General features: G+C 48.6%; 2 protein-coding genes across 3 annotated transcripts; one reads left to right on the top strand and one right to left on the bottom strand.

Annotated features, from left to right (window-relative positions):
• The first annotated feature begins 1,336 nt into the window (after positions 1-1,336).
• GCDH (glutaryl-CoA dehydrogenase) lies at positions 1,337-7,725 on the top strand. The gene is made up of 11 exons (XM_045853415.1): positions 1,337-1,593; positions 1,683-1,718; positions 1,999-2,142; positions 2,285-2,347; positions 2,616-2,786; positions 3,678-3,807; positions 3,888-4,104; positions 4,592-4,695; positions 4,992-5,117; positions 5,439-5,599; positions 7,123-7,725. Exons 1-11 carry the CDS (start codon positions 1,503-1,505, stop codon positions 7,194-7,196), a joined length of 1,317 nt encoding a protein of 438 aa, XP_045709371.1. The 5' UTR covers positions 1,337-1,502; the 3' UTR covers positions 7,197-7,725.
• SYCE2 (synaptonemal complex central element protein 2) lies at positions 6,370-21,472 on the bottom strand. Of its 2 annotated transcripts, XM_045853416.1 has the most exons (5): positions 21,368-21,472; positions 20,677-20,792; positions 9,653-9,863; positions 8,174-8,362; positions 6,370-7,038 (listed from the first exon to the last, which is right to left on the bottom strand). In XM_045853416.1, exons 1-5 carry the CDS (start codon positions 21,380-21,382, stop codon positions 6,994-6,996), a joined length of 576 nt encoding a protein of 191 aa, XP_045709372.1. In that variant the 5' UTR covers positions 21,383-21,472; the 3' UTR covers positions 6,370-6,993. The 2 variants fall into 2 exon arrangements, with proteins under 2 accessions (XP_045709372.1, XP_045709373.1); XM_045853417.1 differs by lacking the exon at positions 8,174-8,362 and having other exon boundaries at positions 21,368-21,434.
• Positions 21,473-23,114: the final 1,642 nt, after the last annotated feature.

The following is a 23,114-nucleotide window of genomic DNA, read 5'->3' as shown; positions in this document are numbered from 1 at the left end:
ACCAGATCGGTTTTGTTTTCTGCACCTTACTTTCTCCAAATGGCAACAGGCAGGACCCAAGATACAGATATGGTCAAGCATGTTGCACCCAGATAAATGCAAATTACACAAATGTTTTTCTTTCTTTACCCTCATCCGAGAACATTTTTCTCATTGCTTGTCGAGAGAGGAAGTGGGGCAGAGAGAGAGAAAGATGTGAGAAACATTGATTGGTTGTCTTCTCATGCATGCCCCAACTGGGGATCAAACCCATAATCTGGGTATGTGCTCTGATAGGGATTCGAACCTGAGACCTTTTGGTCTACAGGACAATGTTCCAACCAACTGAGCCACACCATCCAGGGGCACAAATGTTCTTAAAAGTGACCCAGCTAAGTAAGCCACTCTCAAGCACATGTCAAGTCAGGTACATAATTAAAACTGCTCACAGAGCAAAAGACATTGACACATATATACACAATCACAGACATGACATGTATTTAGGCATACCACAATGATAATAGACACGCCTAGAGAGATAACCACCAAGGCAGTCATACAGTAACACACAAACACACAATCACACAAAATACCATTATACAGGCTTACAGTTACCCAGACAAGAAACTACAGAAACATTCGGCCGCATAGACATGACACAGAGACAGTTACACAACCACCCACAGTCAACAGTTCCAAACATCACAGGCGTAGTGTCCCACTCACATACAGATACACAGTCACTCAGGCACAATAGCACAGATAGATGCACAGAATCACATAGGACCAGGAATCACCAATTCACACTCAGTCACATGCCGCTACACGTGCTTCTTGAGCCAGGCTAGCAGACAGGTTGGATTGACATGGCCCACCAGAGCCCACCTCCTTCTCCTCAAACACACAGCACTCCATTAGAGGAGACTTCCAGGTCTGGACTTATTTTTCTCCTGCCTCAGTTTTCTCATTTAACTCCAGAATCCCTTCGCACACGCCTCCTGCAACTGACCAACCAAAAGTGGGCCGAGCCCCCTTCTAGGGCCAATCAGAGCAGGAATACAGACCTCCCTCCCTCCCTCCCTCCCTCCCTCCCTCCCTCCCTCTCTCCCTCTCTCCCTCCTCCCCCCCGCCCCGCCCCCCCCGCCCCCCCCGCCCCCCCTCCACCGCCCCGCTCCCGATTTTCCCTGTTCTGCTCCTTTAAGGGCTAACATTTCTCCGCCCAGGTCCTGCAGCTTCCTCCCGCAAGCCTGCCATCGCCCTTTTAAAATGCAAACCCGCGAAGGAGCCGGGTTTAGGATGAACCAATGAGAGGCCTTGTTTGGCCCCCGCCCCTCCCACCCCGGCCAGAGGTCAAAAGCCTGTGTGTCGCGTCGCACGGTGGCTTGCAAGGGAAGCAGGAAGGCACCTGGAGGGAACCGGTGTGAGGGGAGCGAAGGGCTTGGGCTGCATGCGGGTAGGAGCCGCTCCACTCTGAGGCCCCAGCTCCTCCAGGTCGGCCTCGGTTGCTGTGTTCGCCCGCCCACATGGCCCTGAGAGGCGTCTCCTCGCGGCTGCTAAGTCGCGGACTTCCCCTGCTCTTCCTGCGCACTTGGGGCTCCGCAGCGGCGGTGACTGGTCAGTGCTGGGGCGGGGGTAGGGTGAGGAGGGTGGAAGTGGAGCCTCGGGGACTTTTCCTTGGTGATTTTCTCTTCCTGTGTTTGCAGAGAAGGGCGGGAAGACACAGAACCGACCCGCCAAATGTAAGGACCCCTCGTCACGCGTGCGTCTGAGGCCCTTGGCCTACTGTCTGCCGGCCCCGGGTGGGCTCTCTCTCATAGTCCGAGGGATGCCGGGGGAGGGAACAGGGCCGGAGGCGCTAAGTCAGCAGTAACTTTCCGGGAGAAAGGCCTCCTTGCCAGTCCTGTTTGCAGCCACATCAGCCTCGAGCCAGATGTGGGTGGAGGATTCTGGGAGAGGAGGGCGCGGTGGGCTGAGGGAGGTGTGGGCCGCGCTGAGTTGAGCCCCTGCTCCTTGTCCCAGCCTTGCGTCCCGAGTTTGACTGGAGGGATCCGCTGGTACTGGAGGAGCAGCTGACCGCTGATGAGATCCTCATCAGGGACACTTTTCGCACCTACTGCCAGGAGCGCCTCATGCCCCGCATCCTGCTGGCCAATCGCAACGAAGGTGCCCAGGCGGGCTAGTGGGTACCCTCCACCATACACACCACCTCTGGCTGCTTTAGTCAGGCCTCTGGACCTCTCTGTCCCTGGGGTGGGGGCTCCAGTGGGCTAGGACTGGGCCTGAACTTGGGCATCTGTCTTTGCAGTTTTTCACCGGGAGATCATCTCGGAGATGGGGGAGCTTGGTGTTCTGGGCCCCACTATCAAAGGTAGGGACACGTTTATATCCACTCTCTGCAGCCCCAGCTGTGTGCTTCATCTCTCTGAGCCTGGGTTTCCAGTCTGTAAAGTGAGACTGTTATCCCCCTGTCCAATTATAGGAATGAAATGAATAAACCCTTAAGCTAGGGTTAGCTTGGTGCCCCCTCCTTGGGCAGCCCCTGTGTATCTCTGTCTCTTGGGCCTCAGGAGTCACTGGTCTGCTGGGCAGGTTTTGTCCTCCTTTGCTCTAGCTCCCCACCCCCACTCCTCCACCAGGGTATGGCTGTGCTGGAGTCTCATCTGTGGCTTATGGGCTCCTGGCCCGGGAGCTGGAGCGGGTGGACAGTGGCTACAGGTCAGCGATGAGTGTCCAGTCTTCTCTTGTCATGCACCCCATCTATGCATATGGCAGCGAGGAGCAGAAGCAGAAGTACCTGCCCCGGCTGGGTGAGCAACTACCAGTGAAGCCTGGTGGAAGATAGTCACAGTGGTGTGGAACTCAGGAATGGGGCTGTCCCCTGAGCCTCCCTTCTGTCCCTCACTTCAAGGATAGCACCAATGGCTACCTGGACCCCCTGTCAGAGTCTGGTCTTCATCCCCTCCAAGCTCACTCTCAACTCTCTCTGGCCCTTTCTTTCTTTTTTTAAGATTTTATTTATTTATTTTTAGAGAGAGAGAGGAAGGGAGGGAGAAAGAGAGGGAGAGAAACATCAATGTGTGGTTGTATCTTACGTGCCCTGTACTGGGGACCTAGCCAACCGAAGCATGTGCCCTGACTGGGAATGGAACTAGTGACCCTTTGGTTCATAGGCCGGCACTCAGTCCACTGAGCCACACCAGCCAGGGCGTCTCTGGCTCTTTCTCAACACCATCACCTCCCCATCTCCCTCTTGATTTGCTTTCGTCTCCTCCATCCCAACCCAGAGTTTAAAGCCTTAACTTCCTGGTTGGGTCCGAGAAGCCTCTGGTGACCTTTCAACCTCATCTATGGTCACTCTCTTGACTGCTCTGCTCTAGTCAGACTCAGCTACTTGGAATTCTCTAGACGTACCACTAGGCCTTTGTACATCCTTTCCCACTGCCAGGACTGCTCTTCCCTACAACTCCCTCTTGTTTAGCTTTTACTGTCCTTCAAGGCAGTTTAGGTGACTCCTGTGGGTCTCCTTCCCCATCATGGCATTGTGACTATGGGGAGGAGGCATTGTCCCTTCACCACCTGCAAGTGCTGTGAGGGCAGGGCCAGATCTGCCTTGGCCTGGCTCAGTGGAGAAGTGACATTTTCATTTGAGGGTATAAATGAGTGACAGGTAGACTCATGACTCTGTCTCATGCTTGCAGCCAAAGGGGAGCTCCTGGGCTGCTTCGGGCTCACAGAGCCCAACCATGGGAGTGACCCTGGCAGCATGGAGACCAGAGCCCGCCATAACCCATCCAGCAGGAGCTACACTCTCAATGGGGCCAAAACTTGGTGAGGAGCCTGGTTACCTCAGATGGGTGGGCAGGGGTAGAGGGCTGTAGCTAGACCCTCACTGCCTGTCCCACCCCCAGGATCACCAACTCGCCTGTGGCCGACCTATTTGTAGTGTGGGCTCGGTGTGAAGATAACTGCATTCGGGGTTTCCTGCTGGAGAAGGGGATGCGGGGCCTCTCAGCCCCCAAGATTGAGGGCAAGTTCTCCCTGCGGGCCTCAGCCACTGGCATGATTATCATGGATGGTGTGGAGGTACCAGAGGAGAACGTGCTGCCCAATGCCTCTGGGCTGGCGGTGAGCAGAAGCCACTTTGGGAACTGGTGCTGGGTCATATGCTGCTTCACCTTTCTTGGGCAGGCTGTGTGCTGGGGACCCAGCTGGGACAAGACAGACAAGGTCCCTGTGCACTGTCCCTTTCTGGTGACTATCACTCATACTGGCTCTGCCCAGGACTCATGGGACTGAACCACCTTAATCGTTTGGTGCCCATACCTCTTCCTGCCTTATGTCAGCCCCTAGATCTGTCTGCCAATCCAGATCCCCGGCCGGGAGGAACTGTATGCAAACCAAGAGTGAGCAGGCACTGAGCCTGCCTTGCATGAGTTTTGGTGCCAGGTCCATGTGTGAGGCCATTTCAGTGGCCTCCCTGAGTTCCCCCTTTTATACTGACTCTGCATCTGGGTGTCTGAGGAGGAGGTGTCCCCCTACTGCAGAGCTGGTTCTGCACAGACCCTCTCAGCTCCTTCTGGATGGGGCTAAGGCCCTCCTCTCAATCCTACAGGGTCCCTTTGGCTGCCTAAACAATGCCCGGTATGGCATCTGCTGGGGTGCTCTTGGAGCTGCTGAGTTCTGTTTTCACATGGCCCGGCAGTACACTCTAGACAGGTGAGTGGAGGCTGCCTTGAGAGCCCCTGGGGGCACGGTAGGGCTCAGGTTCCACCCTTTAACCAATAGGTGACTCCCAAGATCCCACCCACCAGACTTAAGCTCCCTGCTCTGTGAAATGGCCAGGGAAGTCCTTCTGAGCAGTAATGGGCTGGATCAATGACAGGCCAGGGTGTGCTATGCAGGGGTTGAGGCAGCCTGGAAAGGCTTCCTGGGCCCATGGAGCCCTGGGAGAGGACTGGGGGTTGGGCCCCCTCACACACATACTTTAACTTATCCTCACTGTACCTGCCTAGGATGCAGTTTGGTGTCCCATTGGCCAGGAACCAGCTGATCCAGAAGAAGCTGGCGGACATGCTGACTGAGATCACGCTGGGCCTTCATGCCTGCCTGCAACTTGGACGCTTAAAGGATCAAGACAAGTAGGGGCCACTTGTAGGGGGAGGCAGAGGAGAACAGCTGTAGCAGAAGGACCCTGTGCTTCTGGGCATAATGGTTGCTGGCCCTGAGAAGAAAGGTCCTTTCTGCCTTGTGGCCCTTGGGGTCCCAGTCCCTTTTCTTTCTCTTGGCCTCAGTGGGCCAGGACCCATCCTGCTAGTCCCTCATTTTGAACCTGGGTATCTGCTGCTTTGGCTGTAACATGGGAAATCTTCCCCCTGGCTGGTTTGCCTAGGGTGCAGGGGTGCCTGGAGCAGGGTCAGTTCTTTGTAATCAACACTTGATACACATCTGTGCTGCTTCAGGGTCACCCCAGAAATGGTCTCCCTGCTGAAGAGGAATAACTGTGGGAAGGCTCTGGACATCGCCCGCCAGGCCCGAGACATGCTGGGGGGAAATGGGATTTCTGATGAGTATCATGTGATCCGACATGCTATGAACCTGGAGTCCGTGAACACCTATGAAGGTGGGGGCTGGGTCCTTCAGGGGATGGGGATGGTGGTTACAGTGGCCTCGCTGTCTGGAGAAGTAGGGCAGGGAGGAGGGTGGGGACAGCAGACTTGAGTCCTACTCCCAGCTGTTGCCACTGACAGCACAGCCAGAGGCAGGTCCCACCCTGCATCCCTCATCTGGAGTAGCTCACACTGGGGCCTACAGTGAGGTGCTCTGTGGCCTTTCCTTCATGATGCTAGGGAGAGGGATGTTCCCAAGGCTGCTGCTGGCTTCATCAGCAAGCCCCAGAGTGGGGCATGATGCCCAGTGAGCTGGCGATGCCATACAGGCCACCCCATGTGGAGAAAAAAAAAGAAAAAAATCATTTGCAGACTGCGGTGTTTGCAGCTGGCAACTGGCTGTGATGCAAATGGGGCCCAGAATCCATGGCCTTGTGGGAAAATAGATGTGGAAAAAGTGGGACTGAGTCCTTTGGAGTTCTAGGAGTTCCCTAGGCAGACGGTGAAATAGCTGCTGTGTGCTGTTCTGGATGGGACATTCCAGAAGCTACAAGAGGGGAGAGGTAGGAGGAATCCTACAGGTGTGGGAATGACCTCAAGGGTAAGAGGAGGGGGCCTTCAGATGGTTTTATGGAGAAGGAAGGGGTCAGGTATGCACTTTAGAAAGTCAACAGCCCTGGCTGGTGTGGCTCAGTGGACTGAGTGCCGGCCTGTGAACCAAAGGGTTGCTAGTTCCAGTCCCAGTCAGAGCACATGCCTGGGTTGCAGGTGAGGTCCCTAGTAGGGGGCGTGTGAGAGGCAACCACACATTGACGTTTCCCTCCTCTCCTTCACTTCCCCTTTCTCTAAAAATAAATAAATAAAATCTTTTTTAAAAAGTAAGTAAATAATTATTTTGCTCTATATAAGGGAGGCAGTAATCTCTGCCTTATGCCCCTGGAAGCTGGGGAAGAGCAAGTGAGAGCACTGAGGAACATAAAGTGTTGCCCAGACTCAAAGGCGTGGGGTGTGGGTGACAGCTTCAGGACAGGGTGGCTCAGGTGTACAAGCCAGTAAGAGGTGTTTGCCTACCCATCCCTCCTGTCGATGAGAAAGGGCCTGATGTGTTTCCAGAGCCCATCAGAGCTCTCCACCACTGTGGGAAGGAAGCTTGGCTCGGTTGAAAATCAAACATTTAATGAACTGTGCAGCACTGGGGTGGGATAAATTTGCCACATGTTGGGGACACCAAAGCTGGACCCATGATGGTGGCTGGACTTGCTGCCTTTGGGTATGGCCCAAGTTTGTTTGTTTTTGCTAAGATGCAATACAGAACTGTGAAAAACAATTTTCTCAGTGTGGCCAGAACAGTGGCCTCTGAGCCTTCTCTTGGTGGCTGTCACTAAGAGGTGACTGTCTCAGAAAGCTGTCAGCATTCACCATCTTTATGGGTATGTTCTTCCAAAGTAGTAGCCTGAGGAGAGACATGAAGATAAACTTTAAAGGGAAGTTGTGAGCTGTTAAGACTCCAAACTGACTTTGCATTTCTCTTGTCCAGGTACTCATGACATTCACGCTCTGATCCTCGGAAGGGCAATTACAGGGATCCAGGCATTCACGGCCAGCAAGTGAACACACTTCCCCCGGGGGGCTGGATGGTGCTAAACCCCTTCCCAGGGAGCTGCGCTGCTCTGAGCTTACTCAGGGAGGTGGCAGATGAAGCCAAATTTTATGGTGGGAGGTGAGACACTGATTTTTAAATTTCAAAATTTCTCTTTTGAAGTCACTAAAATGTACTCCTTTGGTTTGCGGCCCACACTCAATCCATTGAGCTACGCCAGCCAGGGCTAAAATGTACTCCTTAAAAAGAAGATGGGACTCTGTACCAGTTCCTCAATCTACTTTTAACCATGAATGGGAACAGACTCCACTTACCTTGGAACCGAAGCTTCTCTTCATGGGGAGCACGGAGAGGAAAGAGAGTAACACAGAAGCAACCTCTGTGAGACCTGACCTGGTGTCTGACCGAACCACCCCAGCTTGAGTTCCCTGTGTGCCCTCTGACCCTCCCATCTGGGGGATAAGTGCCTTATGCTGGACTTGGCGGCAGAATGAAGCGGGGAAAGAGGATTAAATAAAGAGTCTGCATGTCTGACCTTCAGTGTTGTGCCACATTTACTTATGACCACTTGGGTAGTCCTTTCAGTCACAGGGAAAACAACACATGTAGGGACTATGAGGTGCTCAGATGTGGTGAAGATTCCTCCCTCTCCCTGCAGTGATCTAGCCCATGTCTGTGTCTTTGACTCTGCTGTAATAAGTAAACCTGGTTAGGCATTGCCTAGGGCTGTGGGCAGAGGGGACTTTGTCCTTTATGTCACCACAGAGCTGGCCACACAGAAAATAACAATGGGCTGGATTCTCAGCTCCAATATACCGTGTTACAGGGGAGCATAGAGCCACAAGCGAGATGGCGGGAGCACCCGGGGCTTTGTGGTGATAGTGGCCCCTGCGGGGCACTAACACCCTTGGTTTCTGTTGACATTTACTTTCATCTTAGCTCCCACAACTCTCCTCACACAGTGCCCCCTGTGTGGGTTCAGTCATACCTCTGGCTGGACACATAGGTCTTTATACACAGTCTCCACAGTGTGGCACACTTGTTTGAGCTCTGTTTCCAAATGGCTGATCTTTGCCATTTTCTGAGTGAACTCTTGGAGCTTTTCCTGAATAATCTTGTTGTGGTGATTATAAAGCTGATACATCCTCTCCTCTAGTTTCTCTGTCAGGTCCGAAACCTTTTAAACAATAAAACATATTCTTGGAAAATCAAACTAGAGGCATCACAAGACATGTTTTAAGTGGCTCCCTAAGATTTCTGCAGTTTATCATACAAAAATGGTAAAAACAACTCCAATGACTGGGAGTGAAATTGCCTACACTAAAAAAATTTTTTTAAGCCAAGATCGAAAAATTATGTATACATTATATGCTCCACCAGGTTAGGAAGTAAGTGCATAACAGAGACTAGAAGAAAACATGCAACAAAGTAGCCTCTGGGTGGTGGGATCATAGGAATGTTTTTTACATTTTTTTCTGCTGTGTTATACTTTACTTGATTTTCTATGCTGTGTGTACTGGTAGGGATGGGAGGGAGGGAAAAAGGGAGGGGGGGAAGTCAGCCTGTTTTCAAGAGACGTCCCACTCATGGGATCCCTTGTGCATTCTGAAGAAGCATCAGGGACAATCATTAATACCAGACACAAACATAACATCAGGCTTTGTTAGACATAAGCCCCAGTCATGTCAAGGGACCCCTAATCTCCCAGCATAAACCATTCAACTTCTGGAGGACAAATGGCTGTGTTAATGTGGACTATGCTTCAACCCCCTACTCCCATAGCCATTAGTCCTGGTGTGTAATTAGGAGGCTGGGCTGTGGGTACAGATGGGCCTTGGTCCCTCATTCTGGCTCTCTCATTCAGGCAAATTATTTTTTTAAGATTTTATTTATTTATTTTTAGAGAGGGGAAGGGAGGGAGAAAGAGAGGGAGAGAAACATTCCTGTGTAGTTGCCTCTTGTGTGCCCCCTACTGGGGACCTGGCCCACAACCCAAGCATATGCCCTAGACTGGGAATCGAATTGGCAACCCTTTGGTTTGCAGGCGGGCACTCAATCAACTGAGCCACACTAGCCAGGGCTGTCAAATTATTAGTTTTTAATTGATTTTTAGGTAGAGAGAGAAACATTGATTTTCCTCCCACTTATTTATGTAGTCATTGGTGCTTCTTTTGTTGCCCTGACTGGAGACTGAACCCACAACCTTGGCTATTGGGATGATGCTCTAACAATTTGGGCTAACTGGCCAGGGCAAATTATTTCCAAACCTTACTTTTCCCATCTGTAAAATGGGTCCATTCTTTGCAGTACTGTTGGAAAGGTGAAATGAGGTACTATATGCAAATTGCCATGCTAGGAACATAACGGATGCTCAACAGTGGTTCATTGCCTATGCCCTTCACCTTTAACGTAAGGCCTTTCCCCACCCAACCACTGAGGCTTTCCAATGTGTATGCAGAAATGTCACCTTGATCTTGAGGCTGTCCCTGAAGTTGGTCATGAGTGCATGGTCCTTCTGCCTGCTCTCGTTAATATTTTCGATCAGCTCCTGGGCCCTCTTCTTCAGGATCTCGATGCTCGAGTCCAGAGAGGAAAAGTAGGGTCCTGACTTCCCTTCCAGCATCACCAGCTGGTGACTGGCACTGGAGGTGGCAACAGAGGAGCTAGAATCCTGACTTCTGAAAGTATAGGAAAACAAGGTCAGCACCAAACTTTCCCCAGAGTGGCTGATCTGAATTAGCTCAATGGTAGGAAGAGAACCAGTGTTGTATGTCTCCCATGGGTAATGCTTGGTTATTTCATGCACACACCTGCCCTGAGAGGCAGGGACAGCATCCCTATTTTATAACTGAGAAAACACACCCAAAGGCACACATCAAATCCACCCAAGTTTCCAGAACAAGGAAATATGCCTGATTCTGAAGCACATAGTCATTTTATGACATCAATTTGCTGCTTTGAAATGAGCATTATATTTATAAATAATTCTATTTATAAATAGTATACATGCTTTCTTAGATGGCTCTTCCTGTCACCAACCTGCTGCATCCTCTTCTAAACATTTTGGGAGATGTCCACAGCCTGTAGTCCACCTTCGTCTAGTGTACCTGCACGACTTTGCTCTCACTAGATGAGGCAGCCCGTCAAGAGTTAATTATATTAAAAGTTTTTTTTTAAAATCCTCTCCTGAGGATGTATTTATTGATTTTAGAGAGAGAGGATGGGAGAGCAAGAAAGAAACATTGATGTGAGAGAGAAACATCAATCATTTGCCTCCCAAATGCCCCCCGACCAGGGATCAAACTTGCAACCTAGGTATGTGCCCAGACCAGGAATTGAAGCCACGACTTTTGGTGTAGGGGAAAATGCTCCAACCAAGCCATCCAGGCAGGGCAAAGGATTTTTTACATGCGCAAAAAAAGAGTAAATGTTTGTCCCATACTGTACACATGACTATGATAATATAATTCAATTAAGGATGTTAGCCAGTGAAATGGTAAAAAAGTGACAGCTGTCTAATACAGCTAAATTAAATGAATAAAACTAGTAAGTCTAATTAAAAAAAAACTATTAAAATGGGTGGAGGAGACCATTTTAGATTGGTGCAAAGATCATAAAAATCTAGAAGGACACTGTGTAAAGATAATTTTGTCATGACCTGTAAGTTTCCACTTAAAAAAAAAAGATCTATATTCAGAGAGAGGGGAAGGGAGGTAGAAGGACTAGGAGAGAAATATTGCTCTGTTGCCTCTCACATGCCCCAACTGGGAACCTGGCCCACAGCCCAGGCATGAGCCTTGACCAGGAATTGAACTGGTGACCTTTTAGTTCATAAGCCAGTGCTTACTTCACTATGCCACACCAGCCAGGGTTTACTCTTCTTTAAAAACAAAACTAGGGCCCTGGCTGGTGTAGCTCAGTGGATTGAGCGCGGGCTGCGAACCAAAGTATCACAGGTTCGATTCCCAGTCAGGGCACATGCCTGGGTTGCAGGCCATGGCCCCTAGCAACCGCACATTGATGTTCTTCTCGCTCTCTCTCCCTCCCTTACCTTTCTAAAAATAAGTAAATAAAATCTTAAAAAAAAGAAATACAAACACTTAAAAAAAAAACAACCTAGGAACTGCAGGTAATGCATTATTAATGAGTATTAAAAAGTTGCAATCTGACTGGCAGACTTATTGCTGTTTTTCTTATAGTTTTTTTAAAGGTTTTATTTATTTTTTTTAAGAGAGGGGAAGAGAAGGAGAAAGAAAGGGAGAGAAACATCAATGTGTGGTTGCCTCTCATGCCCCGCTTGCTGGGGGCCTGGCCTGCAACCCAGGCATGTGCCCTAAACTGGGAATCAAACTGCTACCCTTTGGTTCCCAGGCCCATGCTCAATCCACCGAGCCACACCAGCCAGGGATGCTGTTTTAAATTAAGGTAAAATGTTTAAGGCTAGCTTTCTTTCTTTTTTTTATCTGTCAGCACTTTCAGTCTGCCGGGCACCATATCACTGCACCCTGACAATCAGGCATTGGGGCCTGTCTGCTCATCATCTTTACCTGATAGCTGAGGACACAGGCTCAGTCTGGTCACTTCCTCAGGGTCACCAGCCAGTCTGTGGCAGAACTGGGTGTGGCACACAGGTTGCCTGTCTCACAGCCTGTGTTCTGCTTCCTCTTGGGCCTTCCATTTCTCTCTTGCCCTCTGAAGTCCTTCCAACTCTGAGACTAGAAGTGCCAGCCACCACAGCAGTCCCTGAACACACCAGTTCACACATAACTATAAAGGCAATGACTGGAAGCCAGTCAGTCATTGCTTACTTAGAAAACCACATCTTGATTTCCTGATGCTTTCTTCACAATACTATTTTTCTTGGCTTTTTCTAAGTTTTTCCTTTTGGCTGAGAACAGAAGTATAGTTAAACCCCAGTAAATCCCAGTAAAAGAGAGGTTGGGTGGACAGAGTCACATGCATCTACACAAAAGTTCTCAGGCCCAAGGATACCTCTGTGTCCTGGTCCTCGTGTATTCCTTGCCAGATTGCTTCTTGCCTCTGTGTCTTTGCACCTGCTCTCTGACTCGACCCACGAGACCTAGCCAGACCACTAACTCCTTTGAGAAGCTGTCCAGGACCTCTATGCCTACCACTGCATGAGCTTGTCTGCTCATGCCCCTATCTTCCCAGAGGGCTGGGTCCCATTTATCTCTGCATTCCTAGCATCCAGCACACAGTAAGTCTTCCACTGTTTGTTGAATGAATAAAGGACACTTTCTTCTGTCACATCTGGTCCTCCTTCCTCTGGCTTCCCACACAGCAGGTAAGTTCACCAGCCTCCAGGACAAGATGCTATGTCCACTGCATTTTAAGATGGGAAGGTGTCTCCAGCTGAGGCAGATATTTCTACAGCAAACATTTACATCAGCTAGAAAAACAACACACCAATTAAAGGCTCTGTGAGCATTCTTGTCTTGTTTGCTAAGGAATTTATGACCTCTGAGCATGCATTTACTCTTCTCCCTTAAGGGGAGGTGAGGCAGGACAGGAGTGCAGACCTGTGAGTGACACAATGCATTTTAACATTCAGACTTTTGTAATATCTGGACGTATGTGGAGAACACAGAGTGCTTCTAAAAGGATAGACGTACTTTGCACCATGGTGAGGGAGCTGGGGGCACAGGTGCAGAAACCCCTGGCTTTTCACTTCCCTGAGACCTCAAGCACTAACTGCCCTCCTGTTCTAAACCCAAGGCTCTATCACTTCACTCTCTGGCTGGTGGCCTCAACCCGTCTTTCCTTCAATTCTGTGTCACACCCACCCACTGAAACCCTACTCTGGCTATCTACAACCAAGTGCTGCCTCTTTTCTTATACTCAGGAACCTGAGTGACACTGGAGAAAAGCACAACCCACTAAACGGTCACTACAGAGTCCTGCTCTCCAGTCTCAGGGGGGCCTCAGAGCTACAGAGTATCCTCTCTGTGCTCTGGTCATTGCTCCCATCAGCCATCCCAAAACATCATTCTCCCATTCCTGACCCCACACTTGCCTCCCTCCCACTGAGCAATACAGAACCTTGTGGGCCAATAACCCCCTCCACTGTCCCCATAAATGTATTCACACTGCCCTTCCTCTTTCCAAACTCCCAACAGGGTGGGAGGGTGAGGTATTCTGGGCTCCCAAATCCATTCCCTGTACCTCACTCTCTTGTATATTTGACCTCTCCCTTTGGTTGGCCGCCCTCTACCGCCGCCCCCCCCACCCCCCCCAGGGTATGTTCATCTTACATTTAAAAAACACAACACACCACTCACACACACCTCCCCTTCTCTCAGCATCAGTCCCCTTCTGACAGTCACTTCCCTCTATTCCCCATCACCACCAAGATTCCCGAAAGAGATGCCGACACTTTCTGAGCACATTTTCCCACCTCCCGCTTGCTTCCTAGCCCATTGCAATCAGTTCTAAAATGAAGCAGCAACCGCCAAGGTCCCTGGTGACACCTGGCAAACACCTCCCTTGACTAAAGGCAGCAGCTGGTGCTGTTGACCACCCTCCCTGCCATTCCTGACACTCGGTATCCCTAGGCTCTGTCCTTGGTCTCACTCTCTTCCCTTTACACCTTTGTGCACACCCTTGCTCCACAGCCAGCCCCATATATCTTCCCCGCTGACCTCTCTTGCCAACCCCTCAACACTCCACCCCTCCTCTAATAATGCACAACCTGTCATTCTCCAAAGGCCCACTTGTAGCCAGGAATGTGCCAGTATTCCCTTTCCCTGAGTCCTGCCTCTTCTAGAAACTCTTCTCTGGCTAGGTTATATGCGCACAGCACCTACAGTGTCACTGCCTGAACTCAGCCTTCTTCTGGCCTTCAGAAGGACCCAGCCAGGCTTCATTCATCTTCATAAACCCATACCTACTCATCATGGTAGGAGTAATAAAGGTGTGTCCAATAAAATGAATGACTAGAAGGGGCTTTCATTACCATCCACACCTCCATGTCTCCCTTACTTATAGTCCCCAGCCCACACCTCTTTCCTAAGCTCCCAATGATGACGTACCAACTACCTCCCAGCCCTCTCCACTTGGCTGACCCAGAAGCAAGCATCTCAAACTCCTCCACATTTGCATACCAAAATAATTTTCCTTCCTTTACCAAAGCCACCTGGTTCCCAAGCTTCTTCCAGTCCTTCCATATCCTGTCATGAAACCCTCTCATTTCCACCTCCTTAACCTCTCTCCAATCTATCATTTTTACATCTAATCATTTGCAACCCTGTACCTGTCATTTCTCACCTGGGCCCCAGCGACCTTAGAACTGAAACCTGAGCCCTGTCTGGTGTGGTTCAGTGGATTGAGCACAGGCCTGCAAACCCAAAGGGTCTCTGGTCGGATTACGCGTCAGGGCACGTGCCTGGGTTGTGGGCCAGGTTCCCAGTTGGGGGTGTGCAATGTAGCTCTCACACATCAATGTTTCTCTCCCTCTTTCTCCCTCTCTTCCCCTCTCTCTAAAAATAAATTAAAAAAAGAAAAAAAAAGAACTACAACTTGATGTCCCACCCACTCCTGCTCCCACAGCCTATAAAAGCCCTCCCCCCAGCCACAGGAGCAAATCTAAATTTCCCAGCACAGCACCCAAGGCCTTCCTGGGCCCTGGGCCTCTTTTTCTTTCTGCCCTTCACTCCCAGCAATTTGGAACTTTCTACAATTTCACCAAATCTATCAGCCTTTGCCTGAAATGACTTTCCCTTTCTGCCAACTTTACAAGGTAACATTCAGAGCTTCTACTCATGCACCCACACAGCATCTTTGCTTCTGGATCACAACACTCCCCGTCTGTTCAGAAAGGTTACTTCCAGGGTGCTTTGCAGGCTGGGTGTGGGGGGATTGCTGAATACCTAAATGAATGAACTACAGTATGAGAGGAGCCTGGTGTAACATTCCTGTGGGAAAGTCTCCTTGTACCTACAGTTGTCGACTCAGCAGTGTAAGAATCCTGAAATTAAAATCAATGATAACACCAGGTGCTTCTTTTTATGGAATTGCTCACAACCTGCCTAAGCTGCTAATGGCTCAAAGTCCCTGCAATGATGAGGCTGAAACCAGTCTTCAAGGTGCTATGCAAACGTGAAAAATCACTTGAATTCGACTCATTCAAATGTCACTGTGAGACAAAAGCCTGCATCAGATGTCTGCAAAAAGCCTCTTTTTTCCAACCTCTCCTTTGGGATTCACTCCTCTCCATTTCATTTTTCTTAATACTCAGCAGCGGCATATTAATCAGAATGTTAATGAATCAGAGTCTTTCCTGGGCCCGCATTCACCAATTAACTTTCATAAACAAAATGCATGGTGCCCTCTCCATTGGCTTCCCCCTTCCCAGGCCTGCCTCTGTTGCCTAACCCTGGACAGAAGCCAGGGAATGGAAGTGGGCCCAACACAGCAGGGATGGTGGTGAGGAATTGAAGTGGGGGCTGTGAACACACCTCCATGCTCATGCATTATGGCCTGTCCTTCTAAGGAGTCCCTCATTCAGCTGGGAGGATGATGATAGTTCCTGAGCAGGGCCCAGTCTGGTAGGGGGCACTGGAATAGTACAGGAAAACAGGTCTAAGACACAGGCGGCAAACACAAGCCTGCAGGCCAAATCTGGCCCGGCACCTTGTTTCTACCCAGAGGCAGCACTGAGCTCCTTGCCCCTAGTTGAGGAGTAGTTACATTTATGCAGTCCTAAAATTACATTTGGCCCTTTGAAGGCAACCGTGAGGCTGATGTGGACCCCAGTGAAAATCAGTTTGACACCCCTGGTCTAAGAGAAGAGACCATCTGTTCATTTCAAGTAAACCTTGATTGGCTGGCATGTGAGCCAGAGCTGCCCGCTGGTTGCATGTTCCTTGATGGCCTTTAACAGACATATACAAGTAAACAATCCACCAGTTACTTATGACCACAAGTGGCAATCCCAGGAGGGGAGGTCACCTAATCAAATATTCAAGGAGGAACACAACAGAATCTCTGGAGCTTAGGCAAAATGAGGTTTTGCTGAAATATAGCCAGGAAGAGGGAAGGTCTAAATAGAAGCCGCTGAGCTTGTTCCTCATCCCCTGCTTTTGTTTCCTGAAATATGTTTACATTTCAATCATGTTGCCAAGTGTCTGCTGCTGGACCTATTAAATGACTTGCACTGGTTCTCATACATCTATTTTTCTACCCAAAGCTCCTATGGAACACCTTAAAGTCTCACAATGCTTTGCAATTACCTGTGTCTCTTCACCACTTAGATCAGGTCTAAACATGTTATTTGCAGGAAGACGTTATCAAACAAACGGCTGCAGTCATTTCCTTCTTTTTCCTTGTCTCCATGTGACAGCACACACCTAGAAGCCATCCTACCCTGTAGCCAGCTTTACAACCTGCAATCTGGGAGGTGGGGGAAGCTAGCTTCAGACCTGGAGTCCTCAGAGTCCTGTCCTGAGCCTGGACTCCTCTCACTCTCTCCCTGGGTGATGAGCTCATGCACCCCACAGCTGCCACTAAAACAGTGAGTCCCACAGTGCCATCTCCTGCCCCTGGCCCTCCTGAGTTGTGGGTCAGAAAGTCTAAGTGTATCTGGACACATTCATGTGCATGTCCCTGGCCACCTCAAACTCAGCAAGGGCAAATGAAACTTGTGTTTTTGCCTGTGTCAGTGAAACCTCCACCTACTGGAAACTACCCCAAGCCAGAGAGCGGGGAGCCAGTGGTGTGCTGGTAAGCATTTAGCAACTGGTTCTCTGGGTGGGCAGAGGGGAGAATAAAGCCCTGATTTGTAGTGTTTGACAATTTCCATGGTACAAAAACTCTCACTATAGCCAATTTCAAGCTACCAATATGAAGTTGCTAAATGCCAGGTTGGGAAGAGATGAATGGAACTGATCTTGTCAGCTGGTAGGAACCAGCTCCAGCACACTACAACATACCAGGATCCAGGTATCTCTGCTGCCAATCACTTCACCTGACATGCCAGTCTTCCCACTGTTTTCTGAGCACGCAAGTGGGGAAACATCCTGGGCTCATCCCCTTCCTCATGCCCTCACAAAAGACCCTGCCCCCCCGAGCTTCTCTCCATCTGCTCTGCTACATGCCACCCCCACAGGAGCCTCCCACCTGATCTCCTCACATCCCCTCACATCCTTGCCCAACCATCCTCCACAAAGCTGCCCATGTTTATAACAGGAACCTGAGCATGTTCTTCTCTGCCCCAGAAATCTGTATCTTAGATATCTACCCAAGAGAAATGAAAACTTATGTATATGCCAAAACGTGTTCATGGACGTTCACAGCAGCATTATTCACAAGAGCCAAAGAGCGGAAATAATCCAAATGTCCATCAACCAATGAATGAATGAATAGATAAAATGTAGTAGATCCACAATACAGAATGTTATTCAGCCTGACATGCTGGCCTCCTCACTGTTTTATGAGCATACTCAGCTTATTTCTACCTCAGGGACTAAGTACTCTGCTAGCATGTTTGGGCCCCCAGATGCTTCCTGACTGGCTGCTTCTCATGTGACCTCCTTATATGTCTTCTCCAACTACTCTTAATTTCCTATCACTTTAGTCACTCCTTACTCTGCTTTGTTTCTTCAAAACACTTACCACCAGCTGAAATCACATTCTTTTTTAAAAATAATCTATTTCTCTTTTAGAAAGCCAGCTTGCCAATAGACTCAGAATAGCCAACACAATATTGGAGAACAAAGTCAAAGGACTGATGCTTCATATAGATTTACCACACAGCTACAATGATCCAGATAGTGTGGTACTGGTGAAAGAATAAACTATAAATCAATGGAACAGAATACAGAGCCTACACATATATAGTAACTTGATTTTTGCAAAGAAGCAAATAAAATTCAATGGATAAAGGAGAGTCTTTGTAATAAATGGTGCTGGAACAACTGGACATCCACATGCAAAAAACCTTAAAATGGATCATAGATCTAAATATAACAAACAAAACTGTAAGACTCCTAGAAGACAAAAGAAGAAAATCTAGGTAACCTTGGGTTTGATGGTGATTTCCTGGATACGACACCCCCCAAAATTGATTAATTTGACTGCATTAGAATTAATCCTTTCTGCCCTACAAAGGACACTGTTAAGAGAATGAAAAGACAAGCCACAGACTAGGAGAAAGCCTTTGTAAAACATAGATCTGATAAAGGACTCATATCTAAAATATACTAGGAGCCCTGGCTGGTGTGGTTCACTTGGTTGGGCATTGTCCTGCAAACTGAAAGGTCACAGGTTCAATTCCCAGGCAGAGCATGTGCCTGGGTTGTGGGTTCAGTCCCCTGGTCGGGGTGTGTTCGGAAGGCAACCAATCGATGTTTCTCTCCCTTTCTTCATCCCTCCCATTCCCTCTCTCCAAAATTAATAAGCATGTCCTCAGGTGAATATTAAAAAATAAATAAAATATACAAAGAACTATTAAAACTCAACAGACAATAGCCCCATTAAAAAATGGGTTGAACAGACACTCCACCAAAAAAGATATGCAGATGGCAAAAAAAGCATATGAAAATATATTCAACTTTATACCTCATCCAGAAACTGCAAATCAACAAACCAATGAGATACCACTACACACCCAGTTAGAATGGTGAAAATCCAAAACACTGAGAAATGCTGGTGAGGATGTGGAGCAATAGGAACTCTCATTCATTGATGATGGGAATATAAAATGGTACAGCCACTTTGGAAGACAGTTTGGCGGTTTTTTACAAAACAAACATACTCTTACCATATGATCTAGCAATCATGCTTCTTGGTAAATACCCACAGGGGTTGAAAACTTAGATCCACAAGAATGTTTATGGAAGCTTTATTCATAACTTCCAAAACTAGGAAGCCACCAAGATGTCCTTCAATAGGTAAACAGATAAATAAACTGTAGTACATCTACATAATGGAATACTACTCAGTGCTAAAAAGAAATGAGCTATTAAGAAATGGGCCCTGGCAGGGTAGTTCAGTTGGTTAGAGCATTATCTCAATACATCAAGATTGCAGGTTCGATCCCCAGCACATACAAGAAGCAACCAATAGATGTTTCTCTCTCTCGCTCAAATCAATTTTAAGAAATGTCTTTGAAAGAAATAAAAAGACATAGAGGAATGTTAAATGCACACATATTACTTAGTGAAAGAAAATCAGGTTCAAGAGAGCAGAGATTCTGATTTGTTCACCGCTGTATCCCCAGTCTGGTCTAGCCAAAGCTAACCTTCAATAAATATTTGGTGAATTAATAAATGAATTAATAAATGTGCAAGACAAAATCTTTTTTGTCATACCTGACACTGCTCTTTCTTTTACTCCAACATCTAATTCATTAACATTTTCTTTCAGTTTTAGCTTTTTAAATTGATTTTTATTTTTTATCGATTTTAGAGAGACAGAGAAAATTGTCATTCCATTTATTTATGCATTCACTGATTGATTCTTAATTAATTTTTTTTGAGAGAGAAACATTGACTTGTTCCACACATTTATGCATTCATTGGTTGAGTCTAGCATGTGCTCTGACTGGGGATCAAACCCACAACCTTGGCGTACCAGGATGATGCTCTAACCAACTGAGTTACCCACCCAGGGCTTTCTAGCTTCTTAAATATATCCAGAATCTGACCACTTTTCATCACCTCCATAGATCCACCAGGGGCCAAGTCAGAGTTATCTTGCACCAAGATTATTCCAATTGCCTCCTTACTGGTTTCCCAGTTTCCACTCCTGCCCTAACAGTCAGTCTATTCTCTACATGGCAGCCAGAGGGAGTCTTTTAATACTTTAGTCCAGAGGACTGCAAATTTCTATGAAAGTCCAGATAGTAAATCTTTCAGCTCCGTGCCCATTTAGTACCAGTTGCAACAATTCAGCTCTGCAGAGGCATCCACATGTGTTCCAACACAAATTCATTAACATTAGTCCGCACCCTGCTACAGTCACTTCACATCACTCCTTTATTCCAAAACTTTTCATGGGTAATTAACACCCAAATTCCCATCACCTGTCTGACTGTATCTCATACTATTCCCTTCTATGCTGCTCCAGCACAGTCATCCTTCCAGGCCCTTGCAGCTGTTGTTTCCCTGTCTGAAACATAGTTCTCCCTACCTGGGTAGTTCTCCCTACCTACTTGTCACCTCTTCCACGAAGGAGGGGCCCTGACCCTCTTCGGATCTAAATAGGCTACCTGTCACTCTCTTCCTATTTTTTCCCCATAGCACTTAGCATCCACTGACTACTGTATATTCCTGAGTTTACAATCTATCTCCTGCTCTAGAGAGTGTCAGCTCACTGCTCTGTGCCCAGCAATTAGCCCCATGCCAGGCACATGAGAGATGCGCAACCAGTACGTGGAACAAATGCACCAAGAGCAGGCACTGGGTCTTGGGGTAGAAATGGGTGAAGAAGGCCCCAGGGCACTGTTTGGACTCACTGGGCCAGGGGCTTCCTCACCTAGCTGGCCCCCGACCAGCTTCCTCTTCGTGGCTCTCCTCACCCTGCTGCTGCTCCTTGCTGTCTCCCAAAGGCTGTGGCTCCTGGTCCTTGCACTCTGCGTGGGGTATGTCCACCTGTGAGCACAGTCAGCACTTGAGTAGCTGAAGGAGGGAGGTGGCAAGTGGTGGTGAGCCCTTCCTCCTGCCCCTTTGGCCCTGGGCATCTGCTTGCAACGTGGTGGGGACCCACAGAAGAGATGGGAGGAGCTGGGGCGCACACCATGAGGTCCGGGGCTTGAGGTGGGGGAACCCTGCGCCTGGAGGACAGAGGCAGGGAAACCTGGAGGGGCTGGGGTGAGGGCAGGGGCTTCAGGGTGTCTGGACTCCTAATTGGTTGGGTCGAGTTCTTCGAGGAAGGACAAGAGGGAAGATAAAAAGGGTAGGTGCGGCACATGGGTGTCTGAGCCGCTCTTTAAACTGCTTCTGCCACACAGGTATGACTTTCTGGCTTCGCTGTCAGCGCGTCAGTCACATCGTCCATCAGTCAGGGCCTGGTCAGTCAGTCAGGAAATCGGAGTCCGGCAGGACGAAGGTGACCGGGATGTCAGAAGACAAGTGGCCGGACTCAGGTCCGAAGTAGAAGCCCGAGATCGCCGCCGCTCCCTGCCTGTCCGCCCACCGCCCGCGCGAAGGAAACAAGCGTCGCGTACTGCCTGTCGCTCCATCTTGTCTTTTCCCGCCTGTCCTCTAAGCCTTCTGCGCACGCGCCGGCCCCGCCCCAGGCCCCTTGGATTCGCAGCGCTCCTCTATCGCGGTTTCTCTCTGGGAATGTGCGCGCGCACGTTAACGGCCCCGCGCACTGTTGACGACGGTTGAGCCGTTGGGCGATTTCCGGGCTGCGCGCGCAGCGGGAGCTACTGTGAACGGGCGGGGGGGGTGGAGTCTGCGCGCGCACGCGTACTTCTGAGGTTGCGGGCCGACGTGAATAGCGGAAATCGAGTGGACCCTTCGTTCATTCATTACGTTTCAGTTCATCTACTCTACCCAAAGGCATCTTTTCAAGAAATTGACCCCCCTGACGGGCGTAGCTCAGTGGATTGAGCGCGGGCTGGGAACCAAAGTGTCCCAGGTTCGATTCCCAGCCAGGGTACATTCCTGGGTTGCAGGCCATAACCCCCAGCAACCGCACATTGATGTTTCTCTCTCTCTCTCTCCCCTCCCTTCCCTCCCTAAAAATAAATAAATAAAATCTTGAAAAAAAAAAAGAAAAGACTTTATTTAAAAAAAAAAAAAAGAAATTGACCCTTGTTCCCTGATTTAGATTTACCGCCTCCAGTGCAAGTTTATGCAGTCACCTCCTTGAATCAGGTACCTGTGCGCTTGAGAGCATGAAGCTCCTCAAAAGCATGGTGGGTCTGGCCCTTAGAGTTGTACCCATTTCCTTTGATAATAATAATAACAATAACGCCTGAATCGTAACAATATTATTGTTGGCACACGAGGAGCCACAGACTGGGAGAAAATATTTGCAAAATATAAATCTAAGAACTTGTACTAGCATCTAAAAAGAACTCTTGCAACTCAATAAAACAAACCCAAATAAAAAACCTGGGCAAAAGATTTGAATACGTGTGTGCAAATGCCCTGAGGTGGAAGCAAGCTCAGTGAGATTGCAGAGCAGTCATAAGGCCTGTTGAAGGGAAACAGCAAGGATTATGGGAGGCTGTGGTTGGGTAGAGGCAGGGTTAGGGGGAAAGGTAAAGGGTTGGAATTTTATCTCAATTCATCGGGCAAAAGGTGTAGTTTTCTCTGGGACACATGCCAGTGTCCATGTGAAGGAGGCAGTGGGAAGCTGTTCACATTGCTCAGCCCTTGTGGGAGTCTCTGTCCTAGGCCACACACACCTAGAACACACATCTGACACCTACATTCTGGAAAACATGGATTTGAATCTGAGTTCTATCTCTTACCCACAACAATGATCATAAAACTGCCACTCACCTGAAAACCTATTGTCTTCTACTACCAAGGTTAATAAAACCTAAAACACCTGGGTATTAGACCCTGGCCAAGTAGCTCAGTTGGTTAGAGGATCATCCTGATACCCCAAGGTTGTGGGTTCGACCCCAGGTCAGGGAACACACTAATGAATGCATAAATAAGTAGAACAATAAATTGATGCTTCCTTCTCCCTAAGATCAATTTTTAAAAAATAAATAAAACATCCAGCTATTGTAAGGGTTACAGGGATGAAACATCTGGAACATACCAAGAGTTTAATAAACAGTAGCTGACATTAGTATTTTGTGGTAAAGCCATGAGTTAAAATACATCTTCCCTCATCATCAGACTTGAACAGTGGAGGATTAATCTACCAAGGAAAATCTCAAAGGCTTACTGTTAAGCATGCACACACAAACACAAGCACATGGAACCCAAACCAAAGCAACACACAAG

This window comes from Phyllostomus hastatus, unplaced genomic scaffold (assembly GCF_019186645.2).
Source record: "Phyllostomus hastatus isolate PE091 unplaced genomic scaffold, TTU_PhHast_1.1 phas_contig_98, whole genome shotgun sequence".
Taxonomy (NCBI): domain Eukaryota; kingdom Metazoa; phylum Chordata; class Mammalia; order Chiroptera; family Phyllostomidae; genus Phyllostomus; species Phyllostomus hastatus.
This window is presented reverse-complemented; position numbering and strand designations above follow the sequence as displayed.